This window comes from Yarrowia lipolytica, chromosome 1E, assembly GCF_001761485.1.
Source record: "Yarrowia lipolytica chromosome 1E, complete sequence".
In the NCBI taxonomy this organism is placed as follows: domain Eukaryota; kingdom Fungi; phylum Ascomycota; class Dipodascomycetes; order Dipodascales; genus Yarrowia; species Yarrowia lipolytica.
The window spans coordinates 223,863-239,911 of record NC_090774.1 but is presented as its reverse complement, the minus strand read 5'-3'; the positions used below and the strand labels follow the sequence as shown (position 1 = coordinate 239,911).

The following is a 16,049-nucleotide window of genomic DNA, read 5'->3' as shown; positions in this document are numbered from 1 at the left end:
ACCCACTACCGTAGGGGTCGATCGAGTCCCCCAGGACTCGACCGCCGAGTTACAGATCCGTCAGTTGGTCCGGTGCCATTATTATATATAGCTCTCATTTCCCATATATTTAGGATATCGATTATTGACCCTTTCAACACGAGTATTTGCTCAACGACTTGCCATAGGCAAGTCGCCGGCATTACCTGTCAAACCACAAACCAACCGAAGTCCGGGCCTGTGTCCTAACAAATACATAGAATACAAGGCTACAGTACATACAGTATGTACTTGTATTTATAGTTTAATTACAGTAGAAACCTGCATAGTCATGAGCTACAAGTAGACGCGCTAATCGTTTATACTTAGACATGCATGGCTTAGTCTTCGAGACAAGCATATATAATAATAGTGTGTTGCATTGATTCATGAATTTCGTCTACTTGTACTTGTACAGTGTTATGTCCTTTAGCTAAGCTCAACAGACCACCACTTGAGAACAGCATCAGCACCACCAGTGACGATTTCGTTGTTTGCCAGCCATCGCACTGCGGTGGCTCCCTCCTTGTGAGCGTTCAGAGACTTGAGGTTCTTCATGGGGGTCTTGACGGAGTAAATGTAAATGTTTGTGTCCAGAGAAACAGAGGCAATGTACTCGTTTCCAAGCCAGTCAATATCGTTGATCTGAGCGGTGTGGAAGGTCCATCGAGAGGTGACAACAGACTTAGTTGAAAGGTCGTATAGGATAATCTTACCAGTGGACTCGCCAGCAGCAAGAAGGTTACCATTTTCACTAAGAGCAAGCTTTGTGGCAGCAGCACGAAGAGGAGGGAGATCAAACTGTTTCTCACCGGTTGTAGAGTAGACAGAGAGCTCTCCCGACTTAGATCCCACAACAACCTGGTCAGCAATAGCAACAGCAGAGCCCCGATCAATAGAAACCTTCTTGACAAGCTTACCGCTATCAAGGATGTGCAGAGTGTTCTCAGTCACGATGGCAGAGAGAGAACCTCGAGAATCGGCAGCCTTGGGCTGGGTGCCGATCGAGTAGACTGTGTTGTTGAGCTTGTAAGTATCATCCCAAGCAACTGATGCCAGGCTTCCATCACAGTCACTGAGAGAGACAATGTAAGTAGAGTGGGAGGCGTCAGAAGGAGAGGCCTTGTCACCGGTCCACTCGAGAATGGATCCGTCAACAGAGCCAGAGTATATCTTGCCCTTGAGAGTCTCGACAGCAGAAATGGGCTGCTGGTGGGCAATGACCTTGGACTCAGTCAAAGACAGCTTGGACAGGGCATCTATGCTCACAGAGGAGAAGGACAGGGTGCCGTCCAGTCCAACTGACACAAGGGAATCGCCAGCCCAGACTACACCGACCTGGAACTGGTCAAACTTGAATGTGTCAATCTCTTTACCCTCGACATCAAAGACCTTGACAGTGTTGTCTGCAGAGGCGGTAGCGAAGTGGGTGGAATCCTGGGCCCAGGAGACGGAGTAAATGGAGCCGCCATGTGCGTCAATAGTCTTGACGGGCTCACCATCCTGGTTATAAAGAACGGCCTTTCTGTCAGCTCCAACCGAAACAAGCCACTTTCCATCAGGGGAAAAAGCAACGTCGTGGATGTAGTTGCTGTGCTGCTGCTTAACGGTGTGGTCGAACTTGAAGGGAGGACCCTTGTAGAAGACGAGAGTGGCATCATCGCCGACGGTAGCAGCTCGGTAGGGTCTAACGGGTTTGATGGCGACAGCATTGACCTGAGCTCCGTGACCAGAGATCTCTCCGACAGTGTTACCAGTGTCGAAAGTGAAGCAATGACCGTATCTCTCTGTGCCGTCGCCCACAGCAATGATTCGCTGAGAGTCAGCATCCCAGTTGAGATCGTTGATTCGACCATTGCCGATCTTGGCTTCGTACTTGATGTTGAAAGAGACAGGGTCCCAGACCTTGACGTTGCCAGCCTGATCGCCGGAGCAGACATAGAAGCCTGAAGGAGAGAACTTGGCGACGGTGGTTGGCGCAATGTGGCCATTGAACTGCCGAGCCTCGTTGGGCTTGTCGAGATTCACCAGAAGCACTGCCTTGGTGTTGGCGTAAGCCACCTCGTTGGTCTTGGGGTTGTAGGAGAGATGCACGGCAACTCCCTTGGTGGTGGCCGGAGAAGCCACGGAGGTTTTAACTGGCGTTAGTGGGCTTCTTACGGGGATCTCTGGCATACTCACCTGGAGAAATCATTATACAATTGGTGCTGAGGTGTTTAGATGGATGCTGTTTATGTATCCAACTGGGAGATGTATGCAGCACCGAAGATAGAGTTATTAATAGGAGAGTGAAGGAGTGGTGGCAGGATGATTGTACATTACGTACTTGTACAAGTAGAATGATACCTGTCAATAGTTGAGGCAAATTTTGAAATTTGTGCTGCTTAATAAATCAACTGGAATGTTTCATAAACAATCGCTGTCTGTAGAACCCCTTCTTTCACAATACAGCACATATATCCCACGTACCAACCACCGTCTTACTTGTGGTAAGACCTCCGAAGTTTATCTTCCACCATCTGCAGGAAAATCCTACGAGTACCAGTATCTGGAATCCACACAGCTGAGTATCAAATTCCAGACTATCCTATACCCGAACTCTTCAAAAGCATTACGTTAGTCAGATCGTGTGATTCACTGCCACAACATGAAGTTTCCCCAGTTCGACCAGGAGATTGCCATCTCCTACTTTTCAGACGTCAAGAATGCCGGCCAGATTCGAAACGAGCTGTTAAGCGGTAACCCCGACTACCAGGTGGCTTTCATTAATGCCAACACATTGCTTTCGTCCAAGCATCTGCTCGCAGCCGTCTACAGAGCCGTTTCCGATCAGGAAGCCGGCTCCATGAAGACAAAAAACGTACACTCAGAGGTGCTGTTCTGTCTGGGAGGGAATAACAACATCATGGACTCTCTAAGGAGATTTGGAATTCAGGACGATACCACAAACATTGTGGCTGTCAAGATTGGCGGAGGAGAGTACACGAAGCTGGTTGAGGGAACCGAAGAGCCCTTTACTGACGAGCAGATTGCCAAGAACACAGATATCAAGCTCGTCAAGAAGGTATACAAGTTACCAGGAACAGTCTCTCTAGATGATAGAGCTCAGGTGGAGACTGCAGCCATTGGAGCTCTTCTGCTACGTGGATTCAGCTAGATGGAGCCGCGGACGGTCGTATTTATGAAAACAAACTTGGGCAACCATAACAAATGCATTGTATAAACACCATTCTATTAGCTGATTACTGTACAGGTACCGTGGCTATAAGTACAATTACCTGCTACAAGTAGTATACACAAGTCATAAATACTTCATTGTTGTTCAAATATAATGCATATAAATACTGTTGTTATACCGTGGATTCCACCTTGACCTGTATCGATGGCTCTTCCAGCTTGACCGGGTCTTCTTCTGTCTTGACAGGTACTGCTGTGCCGTTGCTGTTGCCATTCTCTTCAGCCAACAGCTCGGTCTGAACATCCACACCTAGACCAAAAAAGGCCTGTTGGAGAATTCTTGCGTATGCTGCCTTGAGAGTGAAACCTCCGGCCTGATGCTGAATGTCATGGGCCAGAGGCTCGATGACCTTGTCGTCGTAATGGTCCTGTACCTCAAACAGCGCGGGAATCTGCCTGTCACCGTTGAAGGGTGTGAAGGGCGTCTCGGGCTTCGAGCTTTCCTTCTTGACCTTCTCAAAGTACCGAGATGTAGGCATGGGTTGGAAGTTGACTGTTCGAGCTGAGGATCGTTTGAGAGCTGTCTTCTGGACATTCTGCTCGATGGAAGAGGCATCCTTGTTGGAAGTGGCGAGCTGATGAACCAGTTCTCGCTTGGCAGCCTCCTTATCCTCCTGAGCTGCCCTTTGTTCCTCCACAGCCATGAGGTAGTTTGCCTTTCTCTGTTCCTTCATCCAGTCCTCCTTCTGCTGCTCATACTTGTCCTCCTCGTCTCGGAGCTTGTTGTTGGCAATGATCTCGGCCTTATGTTCCTTTTCGTATGCTTCTATCTCCTTGGTCAATGCGTCCTTTTCGTCAGCGGTTCCATTCAACAGCGTGAAGATGCTGTCTTCAATCTTTTCCAGATATGCGTTGTAGTCGTTCAGCGTGTCGAACTCGTCTTCTCGTTTGTTCATGACCGACATGACCCGTTGGCGTACATCGACCTCCTTCTCGACAGCCACATCCTCGAAGATCTGGGTCTTGAACTTGTTCTTTCGCAAAATCTTTTCGCAGCCATTGTGAGGGCATGTCACTGGGCCGTAGGCAAAAAGTCGATCCACACACGATTCGCACATTTTGTGGTAACATTGAGGATTGACTAGAAATTTCATATCCGGGTTGAGGTACCGCGAGGATTTGCAGATCGGGCATATATCCCCATCTTCACTCATATTGATAGCTGTTGTGGTGGAGGTGTGATGATGATATCGTGCCAAGTTGACCGTCTAATAAGCTCCAAAGAGCACCTGGATGAGCTGCAAGCAAACCCAACTTGATTTGGGAGTTTAGCCTGACAACCGCTGAGCTCTAAACCAGATGCATAAACGCTGAGAACATGCAGCTTGAAGATGGAATGTGTTATAGGTACGTACAGTACGACAGTGTGTACTGTATCTACTCGTATGATGATTAGTTTGAAAAATCACTCATGCGATATTGTGTGTCATTCTGGTAAAATCTTTTTGGCTAAAACGCCTCATTACCACGTCTCAACCGTAAGTCTTTCAAAATAAGACTCAGCGATCTCTAAGTAGCTATAGGGGTAGCTCATGGAAGTCTCTCTACAAAGGTGAATTGCCACTCAGTCTGTAATCTCCTTGGAGTTGTCCAGATTCTTCCAAAAAGGCTTGCCGGTGGGTTCTCAGAATCTGACTTGGTAAAACCCCGCTCACATCACTCATACCCCGCAAGTACGACCTTCCTAAGGTGCGGTTGCTCCCGTGTTCAGTTGGCAATAGAGTTGTTTACACCAGGAACCTTGTCTACATTCTCATCATCTTATCCAGCACACTTGACCATGAAATGAACAGAGCAGCGTTCAGACAGGCACTGCGAATCGTTTTCCCAGGCGTAATTCTCGGACTCCTGGGATATGGCACCTACGCATATTGCTACATTCTCTGCTGGAACCTCTACCACCACATGGGCTACCGGGCAGGGCTGGCTCTCCTGATTGTCTATTGCATTCTCAAGACACTGGTTTTCATCTACTGGGCCGCCGTCGTCATTGTTGGCCCTGGAAAGGTGACTGGAGTGTCACCTTTGCAAATTTTCATTCCAGGATCAGAAGTGGTGGACGAAAAGGCTCAGGCTATAGTATCAAGGCAGATCAACCCCAAGCTGCCAGATACTTACATCTGCGATGGTTGGGGAATGCCCAAATGGTGCTCAGAATGCCAGACACACAAACCGGACCGAACACACCACTCGGCTATTGTGGGACACTGTGTCCCCAAGATGGACCACATGTGTTTCTGGGTGGGCACAGTGATCGGACAACACAACTACAAGATCTTCCTACAGTACACGACCTTGTTCTCGACATACTTGATCTACACATTGGTGACGACAGCTGTTTTCACCCCTAGAATGGGCCAATACAGACGCGACAGGGGCGCGCCTGACTCTATTCCTAACGGAAACATCATAGCTCTTCTGATTCTCACAGGTGCCTGGGCCGCATTCTGCACCTCTGTGTGTCTCCAGAGCTTCTGGGGAGTGTGTCGGAACCTTACCGCCATGGAGGGTCTCGGAAGAAAACAGGGAGACATGGTTCTAGTCAACTTCAGATATGAAGGCAAGAGAATCATCCAACCTCTGCGAGAAGAGGACCCGCTGCCGTTCGACCAAGGCTTTGCAAAGAACTGGAGACAGGTTTTTGGAACCAACCCACTCATTTGGTTCCTTCCCTTTCCAGTCGTACCTGCTGCAGAAGACTACTTTTCCAATGCTTACGGACAGAAGTTCCTTGAGCGCATTCCAGCCAGGTGGCTGGAGGGTGACGGACGGGAAATGGCAGCGGTTTAGGACCTTGAAGGACAATTATAATCGCATAATACGGCTACACGCATCATCGGGCTGGCCAACCGAACATTTGAGATCTCATATTAAACACTAACATCAATGCATTGGTATATCTAAGTATGTATACATACTAATGTACAGGTACTCCTTACAAATACTGGAACCAGTACTGACAAGTAATTCTCAGCTAAGCGTATTTGAATTGTACAGATATACTTCTATTGCCATGCACCACTCATAATTCGTTCTAATGTCGTTTTATTACTTTCCTTATCCACTATCTATTATGCAATCTACCGTGTGAACTTCTTTCCGCCGGGTCCACCTCTCTTCTTGTGGTTGTCCTTACCCTTGATGCTCTTGGCGCCCTTACCGGAAGCTCCAATGGAAATGTTCACCTTGGGAGGCACATTGAAACCGAAGGACTTGGCCACCTTGACCAGATCGAGCTTGTCGATCTGGTAGACGGTCTTGAGGTGGTGCGAGGCGTATGCTTGCAGATAGGCTCGATATCCGTCCTTGGCAGAGGTGTTGAGCCAGTAGTTGGACGAGATGAGCTTCTCCAGCTGGCTCTGCACGTTGGCAATCTTCTTGTTGGGGAACTCGTACTCGTTGAGAGGCACCTTGGCAGCCTTGAGGTATCGCAGGAAGCCAAGCTCGGAGGGGGTCAGGAACATGATGGACTTTCCGGAGGCAGAACCTCGGGCAGTTCGTCCGACTCGGTGAATGTAGTCTCGGGGATCATCCGGAGGATCGAACTGGATAATCCAGTCAACCTTGGGAATATCCAGACCTCGTGCAGCCACATCAGTGCAGATTAGAACTCCCTGCTTGGCGTTAATGAACTCGAAGAAAGTGTTGGTTCGTTTCTGCTGCTTCTGCTTGCCGTGCAGATCGAGAACGGGCAGATCGATGTAGTTGAGCAGCTCTCCGTAGAACTTGACCGAGTTACAAGACGAAAGGAAGACAATGATCTTCTTGCCTGCGTTTCGCTTCAGGAAGGAGAACAGCAGCAGGAACCGCTTGTCAGAATCGCACACAACGTAGCCCTGCTCGAGACCCTCGGCGGTGGAGCTGACGTTGTGTTCGTCGACGTTAAGGTAGAGGGGACCCTTCTTGAGCGAAATTCGGGCCAGATCCTCGACCTTGGTGGTCTGTGTGGCTGAGAAGAGCATGGACTGTCGCTCCTTGGGGAGAATCTTGATAATCTCCTTCATTTCTTGCTCGAAACCGATCTCGAGAATTCGGTCGGCCTCATCGATAATAAGAGCCTTGAGGTTCTTGAAGACAAAGCCCTGGGAGTTCTGCAGATGATCGAGAAGTCGACCGGGGGTACACACCAGCAGGTTGACTCCCTTGTTGAGCTTCTCTTCCTCCTGTCGTCGGTTATTTCCACCAATCACAATGCCAAGGGTCTGGGAGTGGTTAGCCATGAGATCTCGAGCCACTCCGTAGATCTGGAGGGCCAGCTCTCGGGTGGGAGACACCACAATCACACCAGTACCGTTTCGAGGCTTGAACTTGAGTTTCCGCAGCATCTCGATGGCGGGAATCAGGAATGCCAGAGTCTTACCGGATCCGGTCTTGGCAGCTCCCAAAACATCTCGGCCAGCAAGCAGAGGAGGGATGGTCTTCTCCTGGACTGGAGTCATGGTCTCAAATCCCATGTCCTTCAGACTCTGCATGGTGTTCTCAGACAGAGGAATTGTGCTGAATGGCTTTCGCTCGGCGTCTGAGGCAATGTGGACAACCTCAGCGTCAGCGGGCGCAGTAGTGACAACGGCAGTGGACTCCTCTTCCTCGAGATCAGAGCCCTCTCCGTCATCTTCCTCCTCGATTTCGACGTCCTTTTCATCGTCATCGCTCATCTCGGAGTCCTCATTTCCGTTGGTCTCCTCCTCGTCTTCCTCCTCAACGTCTCCCTTCTCAAGGAGACCCTCAACCTCATCGAACTCATCATCGAGCTCATCAACCTCGTCCTTGGACTTGGAGGGCTTGGCGGACTTGGCGGGCTTGGACGAGGGCTTCTCGACCTTGGCCTTCTTATCGGCCTTGCCCTTCACCACGCTTCGGGCTTTCTTTTCGACTTTTTCCTTCTTGGTCAGACCCATGATTGTGCAATTAGGAGTGTGTTCCAATTTTTTACGCCTTTCATGCAATATCGAGAAAAATTTCGAACTGTAAAACTGTAACCTTATCTGCTCATAACATGTGTTGTATGGTGGCAATGTACATGCAGCACTACAGTACTCATAGCATTACGAACAAAACTCGCCTATTAGTGAATAACAGTCCAATTCAAAATATTGAGATTCGAATCTATATAAAACGTACAAGTGTCCTACTCAGTTGTGTAGGACTCAAATCACCATTGATCGTAGGTGTACATACTGTAGTATGCTTCGCTAGTCGTCATATAGTTAGCTGTGGCACCACACAATCCCCTAATCAAGAGGAGTATCAAGCCCGAGATCGGAAGACTTCTCAATGATAGGACTGGACTTGAGCTCAAACTTGGCTCCAGCATACTCTTTGGCCAGGTTGAGTCCAAGAGAGCCATGGACAGTATTGTTGTCATCGACAATGTACAGACCGTCGAGACCCTCAATCTTTACCAGAGAAGAAGCGGCGTGGTTGTCAAGGTATTCATTGACCTCTGCCTGGGTCTGGAACGTCTTGTTGCCTCGAGGAGTATAGCCCAACTGCTGGAGGCTCATTTTGGGATGGAAGTTGGAAAGCACTTTATGTTTGAATGTCCCTAGATCAGCTTTGTCTTTCGAAGAGTGTGACAAGAGCTGCTAGAGATGATTGTGAAATGTCGAAGACGGTTTAGACGGTTGACAAGGATCCCCACACATTTGCCACGCATTGTTGCTGTAGTTATGTTACCCTTACCCTTGATTACAGTTCGATAAGGTACGTTGAACGAGGATCTATTGGTATGGTTGAGGTCACGGGAGTGGTTGAGGGAGTTTCTAGTCCGGTACACTTTATAATTTTCGGCCCGTGATTACCATTTGACAGGATTTGGTGACAGATCACCTCAACTACTCTCTCTGTTCGTATGGCCTCCACTATGCAGCATTCATGCATGAACGTTCATCTAAACACCGTTTTAAACATTCTGAGACTCGCCTTCAAACACGCCTCGCACACAACTTCAGCCATGACAACAAGAGACCGTCAAATGACCCAGCTCAAGTCGCAGCTCGCGCAGCTTGAGGCTAATCTGGTTGACATGAGCAACCTCATGGAACGGACCACAGAACAAGCATTGCACATCAGAGAACTCGGCATTCTTCACGCGTCAATGTGAGTATTTGAGACATATGAAGGAGCCCACAAGCCAATGCTAACCACGAGATTCATGTCAGCACATGCCGCTTTCGAAAATGAGACGTTTCAGGCTGGCCAGGCAGAGGAAAAGATGATGGAGTCTGAGTATGAGGAGTAACTAAAGCTATTACGCGTCTCAACACAGTCAACCCACCCCATATTTATACAGTGTCGGAAAAGCACACCCAAGCATCCATGTTAATATATATACAAATAATAATTACTTATGGTACTATATACACTTTGGTTTTAAGTAGTCTGTAGGACCTTTATGCGCGGAAGATTTTACTGGCTCGGTTTCCACCCTTCTCCTTGCCTCGTTGTTGGAACTTGACCATCCACGCTCGCATTCGTTCACTTTCCTTCTGATTGTACGTGTCAAACGCCTCAGGAGTAGCTGCGTCGAGCATGACCTTACCTTTTTTTCCGCTGACCCACTCGTTGATCCACCGCAGAGCAGTTCCAGCGTCCTGGTTAGGAGTTGACCGCCACTTGCGCCGCAGTGCAACAAGAATATCGTTGATATCGTTGGTGGGAGGACACAGATCACGGTAACTCTTGGGATCATCTCTGTTGAGTGCGTACAAGAGGTAGTCAGCCTGAACGATAGGATCAACAAGACTCTCCTTGATGCACTTGAGAAGGGCGAGCTTGATCATAGTCTCACTGTTGGCAATACTTGGCATGAACAGACCTGGGGAATCAAACACAAAGATGTTAGGGCTGTCGCATACCTTGATTCGGTTAGACAGAGCTCTGGTGACGCCCGCCTGCTGTCCAACGGGGGCCACAGATCGCTTCTTCCCCTGCATCTTCCAATCATTTGTCTTTTCTACCACCAACCGTCTCATAGTGTTCACCAGAGTACTCTTTCCCACATTAGGCATGCCACAAATCAACATATTGAACCCCACTGGCGGTGGAGGGTCGATTTTCTGGAACACTGTGGCTGCGTACTTCATGATTTTGACTGCTGCTTGTCTAGATCGGCAATCAATCTGGAGATAATTGCCCTGAGGGTGCCATTGTTTGAGAGTCTCATCATCCAGAAGGGAGGCGTCACTCTTGGAATACAGATAGAGTCTGTTTGATCCAATTGCTGACGAAAACGAGTTGGAAAGGAGCACGTTTCCTGTGCTCAGTGGTGCCCTAGCGTCTCTCAACTCCAGAGTGAGATGAGGATGCATGGACATGCCCTTCTTGAGGAACTCTTTGTGGAAATGTGTAAAGTTTGAAGTTGAAACTTGAACTGGGTCGAAAGATGTTCTAGGGACAAATAGCGACTTGGGTTTGTCCTGTTTCTCTTGCGATATCTTGTTTGGTCGCTTTTGGGTGTCTGTTGGGCTTCCTGATCTGCTCTGTGTAGCCACTGTCGAGGTAGATAGCATTCGGATGCCTCTTCTGGTGAGTAATTCCGCGCCGCAACGGCAAATACTCGCAGCCATATTGACTTGGTATTCCCTCATGGTGATATGTGTAATGTGGTAGTGGCGTACACCGATGCTTGAAAGTCTGCATCAGATGCACATAAAATTCATTAAAGTTGGCGAAGAGCTTGTACAGTATATCGGAGAGATGACAAAATGTGCACATAACAGATTTTATAGAGATTTTGAAAGAAAGAAGACAATATTAAAGTAGTATTTGTTTTCTGCTTTAGTTTCTTAACTCGAAATTTGACTCAAATCATCGATTACTAGGCCCAATATAACGCCTCCCCATTTCACATCAATCAGTGGAAAGGAACTCTAAAAAATCAAATGCTCAAGAGCATCTTCTCTCACACACACTTCTCCACACAATTATCACACACGTCAACTTGCGACATGCCTCTTCTCTTGATCACAGGATACCCTTCCGCGGGTAAGACAACCCGAGCCATGCAAATAAAGGACTACTTCGAGAAGAAGATCCAGGAGACAGGGTCGAATCTGACAGTGGAGGTGATCAATGATGAGTCTCTGGGACTGAGCAAAGACTCGTACAAGGAGAGCCGGACTGAAAAAATGACCCGTGGCGAGCAAATATCTGCTGTTAAACGGTTGGTTTCCAAAAACACCATCGTCATTCTCGACAACATGACATATATCAAAGGATTCAGATACCAGCTGTGGTGTGAAGCAAAGGCCGTGGCTACCAACTATGGAGTGGCACATGTGGGTGCTCCCGTTGATGTTTGCAAGGAATACAATTCAATTCACCCCAACAAGTGGGAGGACGATCTCTTTGACGCCCTAGTATTCAGATATGAAGAGCCGAATGGAGCGAACAAGTGGGATTCTCCTCTCTTTACCATTCCTCATATTGACAAAGACATCTCTGGTGAGGAAATGTGGAATGCTTTGGTTCACCGAAAGGTTCTAAAACCCAACCAGGCAACTGTGCTAAAGCCTGCCACGTCTACTGACTACCTCTATGAGCTTGATAAGAAGACCCAGACCATTGTCAGCGAGATCCTTGATATCCAAAGAGACAATGTTGGAGGTCTCGTGAAGCTAGATGGTGGTAATCACAGTCTTCAGCTGCCTATAGATGCTGTCAGTCTTCCTGAACTGCAACGTATGAGGCGTCAGTTTGTGACTCTCAATAAGATGAGAGCACTCGGCGATGACAGAATCATTCCGCTGTTCATTGAGTTCCTTGAGAAGAACTTTGATGAATAGACAACTGATACAGAGTAGGATAAACGGAGCCGCGGGCTTATAAAAAGAACTAACTGTATAATGTTAAAATAGAAGTGTACATAGTCAAAAATGTGGATAATTAGGAGTTCAAGCGGTTGGTCTCAAAAACAACTTGGCCCAATGGATAATATTGTACCAAGTTCAAGTCCACACAAACAAAAAATAATGCCATCACCCAGAATCGAACTGAGGTTTCCACGGCCACAACGTGGTGTACTAACCACTATACTATGATGGCGCCTATTTAGGTTTTTTATGAACGTGGCATCTACTATCTGAAAAACGCGATAAAAAACAGGTTATGAGTGTATGTTGTAAGACTTGAAAATGTCCATTCCCTAGAGATCCAAGGCCTACTGATATTATTTCAATTCTCAAGCAAAGGAAAATGTACTCATGATATGATTATATGTTACACAATTGCATTATTCTATGATCCTATCCTCCAAATGTCCGGTTTCCCCTTATCATCCCTTCTACTTCAAAAACTTGTTAATACAGAAACAAAGAATGTTGACAAGAAGGTTGTCGTTCTTTCCCTGGCCCTGCTGCTGCTGCTGGTGGTACTGGTTGCCCTGGTAGTTGCCCTGGTGCTGCTGCTGCTGGTAATGAGGCTGCTGCTGAGGTCCGGGCTGCTGGTACACTTGTCCAGGCTGCTGGGGTCCATTGGGCAGCTCAATTATCATGACTCCCGCGTTCTTGGGGTCGATGTGATGACGCAGTCGGTGCTCGTTGCACAGCTTCTCAACGGCAGGCTTAATCTTAGCCACTCCTCCAGAAGAATGAAGACCCTTTCCTACAATGGCCTTGACAACAGGATCACCTCTCTGCATGGCTGCCTGGATTCTCTGTCCCAGAAACTCCTCGGCTTCTTCCACATACAGACCGTGGAGATCGATCTCGTCGTGGGCGGAGTCTGTGTTGTTTTCTCGGAAAACGTACTCGGCAGCCTGTCGGTTGTATTGGTCCATCTTTTCACCGTGCTTCTTTGCCTCCTCACTCAGCTGCTTGGCTCCAGCGCCGTCTCCGCTCTTGTAGGCCTGCTGACTCTTCTGTGACAGCTCCTTTCGTCGCTCGTACTCCTTGTGAGCCATGTCACGGAGCTTCTTGTACTCGCCATCCGTGGCGTGGTTGTAGTCTGTGTTAGGTGGAGTTGAGAGGTTGAGCCAGTCGTTGAAACACTTTCTGATATTGTCGATATGGTAGTGTCAAGGTAGCATCCTCTGTTACACGATCCTTCTGTATAGCCGCTCCTCTGTCTCGCGAGTCGTTTACTCACCATCACCAATAATTCGGCGTTCGGTCTGGGCGGACATGATTCTCTGCGCGCGTGGGCACCGTGGGACTGGTACAGATGGAGGTGGTGGCCGACTGTATTTTCAGGAACGAGAATTATGTTTCAGCCGTCCTTGGTCAACAATGCAAAGCCTAAACTTAGAGTTGAGGGTGGAGATTGTTTGGACTGTGAAAAAGAATGCATAAATGCAGCCACGCAGGAACAGGCGAAGATTGGAGACAGAGGGGGAAGACTCGGAACACCTTCTGGGTCGGTTATTTATCTTTAGTCTTGACGCCCTCTCGGTGCTGTATACCTGGCTCAGTTGCAGACTTCCACTTTCCTTTTTGGGTTGAATTGGCCGAAAACAGCAAAAACCTGAGCTAATCTAAGCTTCCATTGTGCAAGCAGGTGGAAGTACAAGTAGATGAGAGGGCAAGTCTGTAGTGGTACGGTTTCATGTGACATGAACACCTTAGCGATGTCGCATCTGCTATGTCCGTATATGTGATTGGAAGTCACGTGACATTACTTCTACTTCTATTTCTCCTATGTCTTTTCTCCTATCTGCAGACTGTTCTCACACAACTAATACAATACATTCTGTAACTACAAGTACGAGTAACCTACTGTACCGGGACTTCGCATAAACTCCGTAACTGTCATTATTTATATACCATTCGAGAAATCATTACTCATGAGTAAAGCTGCGTGTTGGTCTTGTGCCGCAACTGCTGGAATCGACGACCTTCGGGATCAATGTTGTCCATCAACTTTTCGAGCTTCACAGCAATGTCCTTGTCGAGAGGCAACTCTCCCTGAGCATCGCAGAGAAGACCGAGTTCGGACTCCATCAGTCGGTAGTAGGCAGTCTCGTCTCGAGAGTTGAGAACCAGCGATATGATCGTCTGAACGTGGGCGTTATCAGTCTTGGTTTCCTTGTGACATCGCTTCAGGAGCTTGAAAAAAGGGTTCCAGGCGTACGAGTTTGCGTAGGCTGCGAAAAAGACAAACAGAGTCTTTCTGTTGAGCATCTTGATGGGAAGACTCTCTTCCAATAGCTTGAGACGCAGATCGAGGGGATGCTTTGTGGTTTCGGGCTTGGCAACAAGGTCCAGACCGAAAGATGCAGAGGTTCTTTGGGTAAGAGACCGAGCCACACGTCGGATGAATCTGTCGTTAGCAAGCAATCTCACAGGAGCCACGAGTCCAAAGCTCTCGATCAGCTGTTTGATGATTTGAATTTTGGCATCCACAACTCGCTGCCACTCCTTGAGAGAAGTCACGCCAACCTGCTCGTATTGTGTGGAGTCGATGGTGGCTCTGACGATCTCGGAGACTTGCCAGTTGACCACGGCGGCTCCAGAGGCCTGCTGGGCAACAAGGTAGTCGACGAGAGCTTGTGTAGGGACGCACTTGTGGTTCAGAGCGTAGGCGTTAACCAGAGCCTTGAAGGCCTCTTTCCATTCGGGGTTGGATGCATCCGAAGGGGAGAAGACCTCAAAAAGCTCCTCTACAGCTTGCGGAACGTCGTTGAAGCCCGTTGTGGGAAGTTTCAGAAAGTTGGTGATGGCAGAAAGAACAATCTCCTTACGGTTTGCATGCGGTTGAAGGTCGTCGTACTTTGCCAGAACCTGATCCTTGTCACCCTGAGTGGCCCACTTTTGGTACATGAAGAGAGGGATGATGGAGGGGTGGGACTTGGACTCGTCGTCCTTGGCTGCTGCAGATCCGCCATCAAAGTCTACTGCAAGGGTGGTTGCAGCTGGTGCTGAGGTATGGAGACTTCTTCTCTGGCCACTTCCAATACCACCGTCAAAGGGGTTGTTAGAGGGCTTCTTGGGCAAGCCGGTGATCGAATCGCTCCTGAGGAAAGGATCAGAGTTGTGCTGTCCAGATAAGAATTCATCTCCATCAATGACGTTCTTCTGACCTTTTTCGGCCCAAGCAAAGTCCTCTGGCGAAATTTCAACCTCCTCTTCATCCATCTCAAACTTGTAAAGATCCTCCAGGTTGACAAGCTCGCGTTTCTCGGCAGTGAAAATATGTACATGGAAGCCCATCTGGGAGTCGATCACGACCCATTCCGAGTCGGGGAACTCGAGATTCTGCTTTCGGGCCTTCTTTAGCATTCGTCGGTAAGACATTCTCTGTGCATTCTTCTTGAACAGTCCCTCAGCAGTTGGAAGAACATCATGCTGGTGTTTCAGCACTCCCATAACTTCCCGTCCAGCCTTGTAGATGTGTCGACTGGACTTGCCGGACCCAATGAGAATATCCTGCTCGGGAATGTACTTGATGTCATAAATGGCATCACGTGCAAGCTGCTTGGCGATATCATTCATAGCTCCATCTGGCAGACCCAGGTCAATGTTGACAGGCTCCTCCTTTACTTCCGGTTGATCTCGCAGATACCACGGCTTGGAAGGGGTTTCGGAGCTTGTAGAAGAGGCTCCAATAATGTCCCCGTTGATAGCTTGGCTCACAGGCGTGTTGTCGTTCTCAACAGAGCTTTTGTCTTGTCGCTCACCTCCGATTTCATTGTTCAGCGCTCTAAAATCAAGCCCTTGAGTCGGTTTTTTGTCGTCACTGAAATGTCTCAGTCGATACTGGAGCGTTGAAGGTCGCAATACACGTCCCTGGCGCAAAAACACTCGAATCATGGTGTCTGCGTTCTGAGTGAATCAGATTTTGACCACCTGCAAACTGAG

The 16,049-nt window shown here is 48.3% G+C and overlaps 10 protein-coding genes and 1 non-coding gene across 11 annotated transcripts; 4 read left to right on the top strand and 7 right to left on the bottom strand.

Moving 5' to 3' along the window:
- Positions 1-447: 447 nt before the first annotated feature.
- YALI1_E02377g (uncharacterized protein) lies at positions 448-2,193 on the bottom strand (the record flags this gene model as incomplete). Its single annotated transcript, XM_503434.3, has 1 exon — positions 448-2,193. One exon carries the CDS (start codon positions 2,191-2,193, stop codon positions 448-450), a length of 1,746 nt encoding a protein of 581 aa, XP_503434.2.
- A 472-nt stretch (positions 2,194-2,665) lies between these two features.
- Positions 2,666-3,175, top strand: YALI1_E02372g (uncharacterized protein; the record flags this gene model as incomplete). The annotated part of the gene is made up of 1 exon (XM_503433.3): positions 2,666-3,175. The coding sequence occupies one exon, from the start codon at positions 2,666-2,668 to the stop codon at positions 3,173-3,175; it is 510 nt and encodes a 169-aa protein (XP_503433.1).
- Positions 3,176-3,368: 193 nt separating this feature from the next.
- YALI1_E02355g (uncharacterized protein) lies at positions 3,369-4,409 on the bottom strand (the record flags this gene model as incomplete). The annotated part of the gene is made up of 1 exon (XM_503432.3): positions 3,369-4,409. One exon carries the CDS (start codon positions 4,407-4,409, stop codon positions 3,369-3,371), a length of 1,041 nt encoding a protein of 346 aa, XP_503432.3.
- Positions 4,410-5,040: 631 nt separating this feature from the next.
- YALI1_E02348g (uncharacterized protein) lies at positions 5,041-6,045 on the top strand (the record flags this gene model as incomplete). Its single annotated transcript, XM_503431.3, has 1 exon — positions 5,041-6,045. The coding sequence occupies one exon, from the start codon at positions 5,041-5,043 to the stop codon at positions 6,043-6,045; it is 1,005 nt and encodes a 334-aa protein (XP_503431.1).
- Positions 6,046-6,335: 290 nt separating this feature from the next.
- Positions 6,336-8,153, bottom strand: YALI1_E02317g (uncharacterized protein; the record flags this gene model as incomplete). The annotated part of the gene is made up of 1 exon (XM_503430.3): positions 6,336-8,153. One exon carries the CDS (start codon positions 8,151-8,153, stop codon positions 6,336-6,338), a length of 1,818 nt encoding a protein of 605 aa, XP_503430.1.
- A 1,055-nt stretch (positions 8,154-9,208) lies between these two features.
- Positions 9,209-9,496, top strand: YALI1_E02305g (uncharacterized protein; the record flags this gene model as incomplete). Its single annotated transcript, XM_066094419.2, has 2 exons — positions 9,209-9,354; positions 9,406-9,496. 2 exons carry the CDS (start codon positions 9,209-9,211, stop codon positions 9,494-9,496), a joined length of 237 nt encoding a protein of 78 aa, XP_065950491.2.
- A 151-nt stretch (positions 9,497-9,647) lies between these two features.
- Positions 9,648-10,844, bottom strand: YALI1_E02290g (uncharacterized protein; the record flags this gene model as incomplete). The annotated part of the gene is made up of 1 exon (XM_503429.3): positions 9,648-10,844. One exon carries the CDS (start codon positions 10,842-10,844, stop codon positions 9,648-9,650), a length of 1,197 nt encoding a protein of 398 aa, XP_503429.3.
- A 294-nt stretch (positions 10,845-11,138) lies between these two features.
- On the top strand, positions 11,139-12,041 carry YALI1_E02287g (uncharacterized protein; the record flags this gene model as incomplete). Its single annotated transcript, XM_503428.3, has 1 exon — positions 11,139-12,041. The coding sequence occupies one exon, from the start codon at positions 11,139-11,141 to the stop codon at positions 12,039-12,041; it is 903 nt and encodes a 300-aa protein (XP_503428.2).
- A 187-nt stretch (positions 12,042-12,228) lies between these two features.
- YALI1_E02276r lies at positions 12,229-12,300 on the bottom strand. Its single transcript has one exon. It is a non-coding gene; the product is annotated as a tRNA-His (tRNA).
- Positions 12,301-12,538: 238 nt separating this feature from the next.
- Positions 12,539-13,378, bottom strand: YALI1_E02265g (uncharacterized protein; the record flags this gene model as incomplete). The annotated part of the gene is made up of 2 exons (XM_503427.4): positions 12,539-13,200; positions 13,342-13,378. The coding sequence occupies 2 exons, from the start codon at positions 13,376-13,378 to the stop codon at positions 12,539-12,541; spliced, it is 699 nt and encodes a 232-aa protein (XP_503427.4).
- A 655-nt stretch (positions 13,379-14,033) lies between these two features.
- On the bottom strand, positions 14,034-16,001 carry YALI1_E02239g (uncharacterized protein; the record flags this gene model as incomplete). Its single annotated transcript, XM_503426.3, has 1 exon — positions 14,034-16,001. The coding sequence occupies one exon, from the start codon at positions 15,999-16,001 to the stop codon at positions 14,034-14,036; it is 1,968 nt and encodes a 655-aa protein (XP_503426.3).
- Between the last annotated feature and the right edge of the window lie 48 nt (positions 16,002-16,049).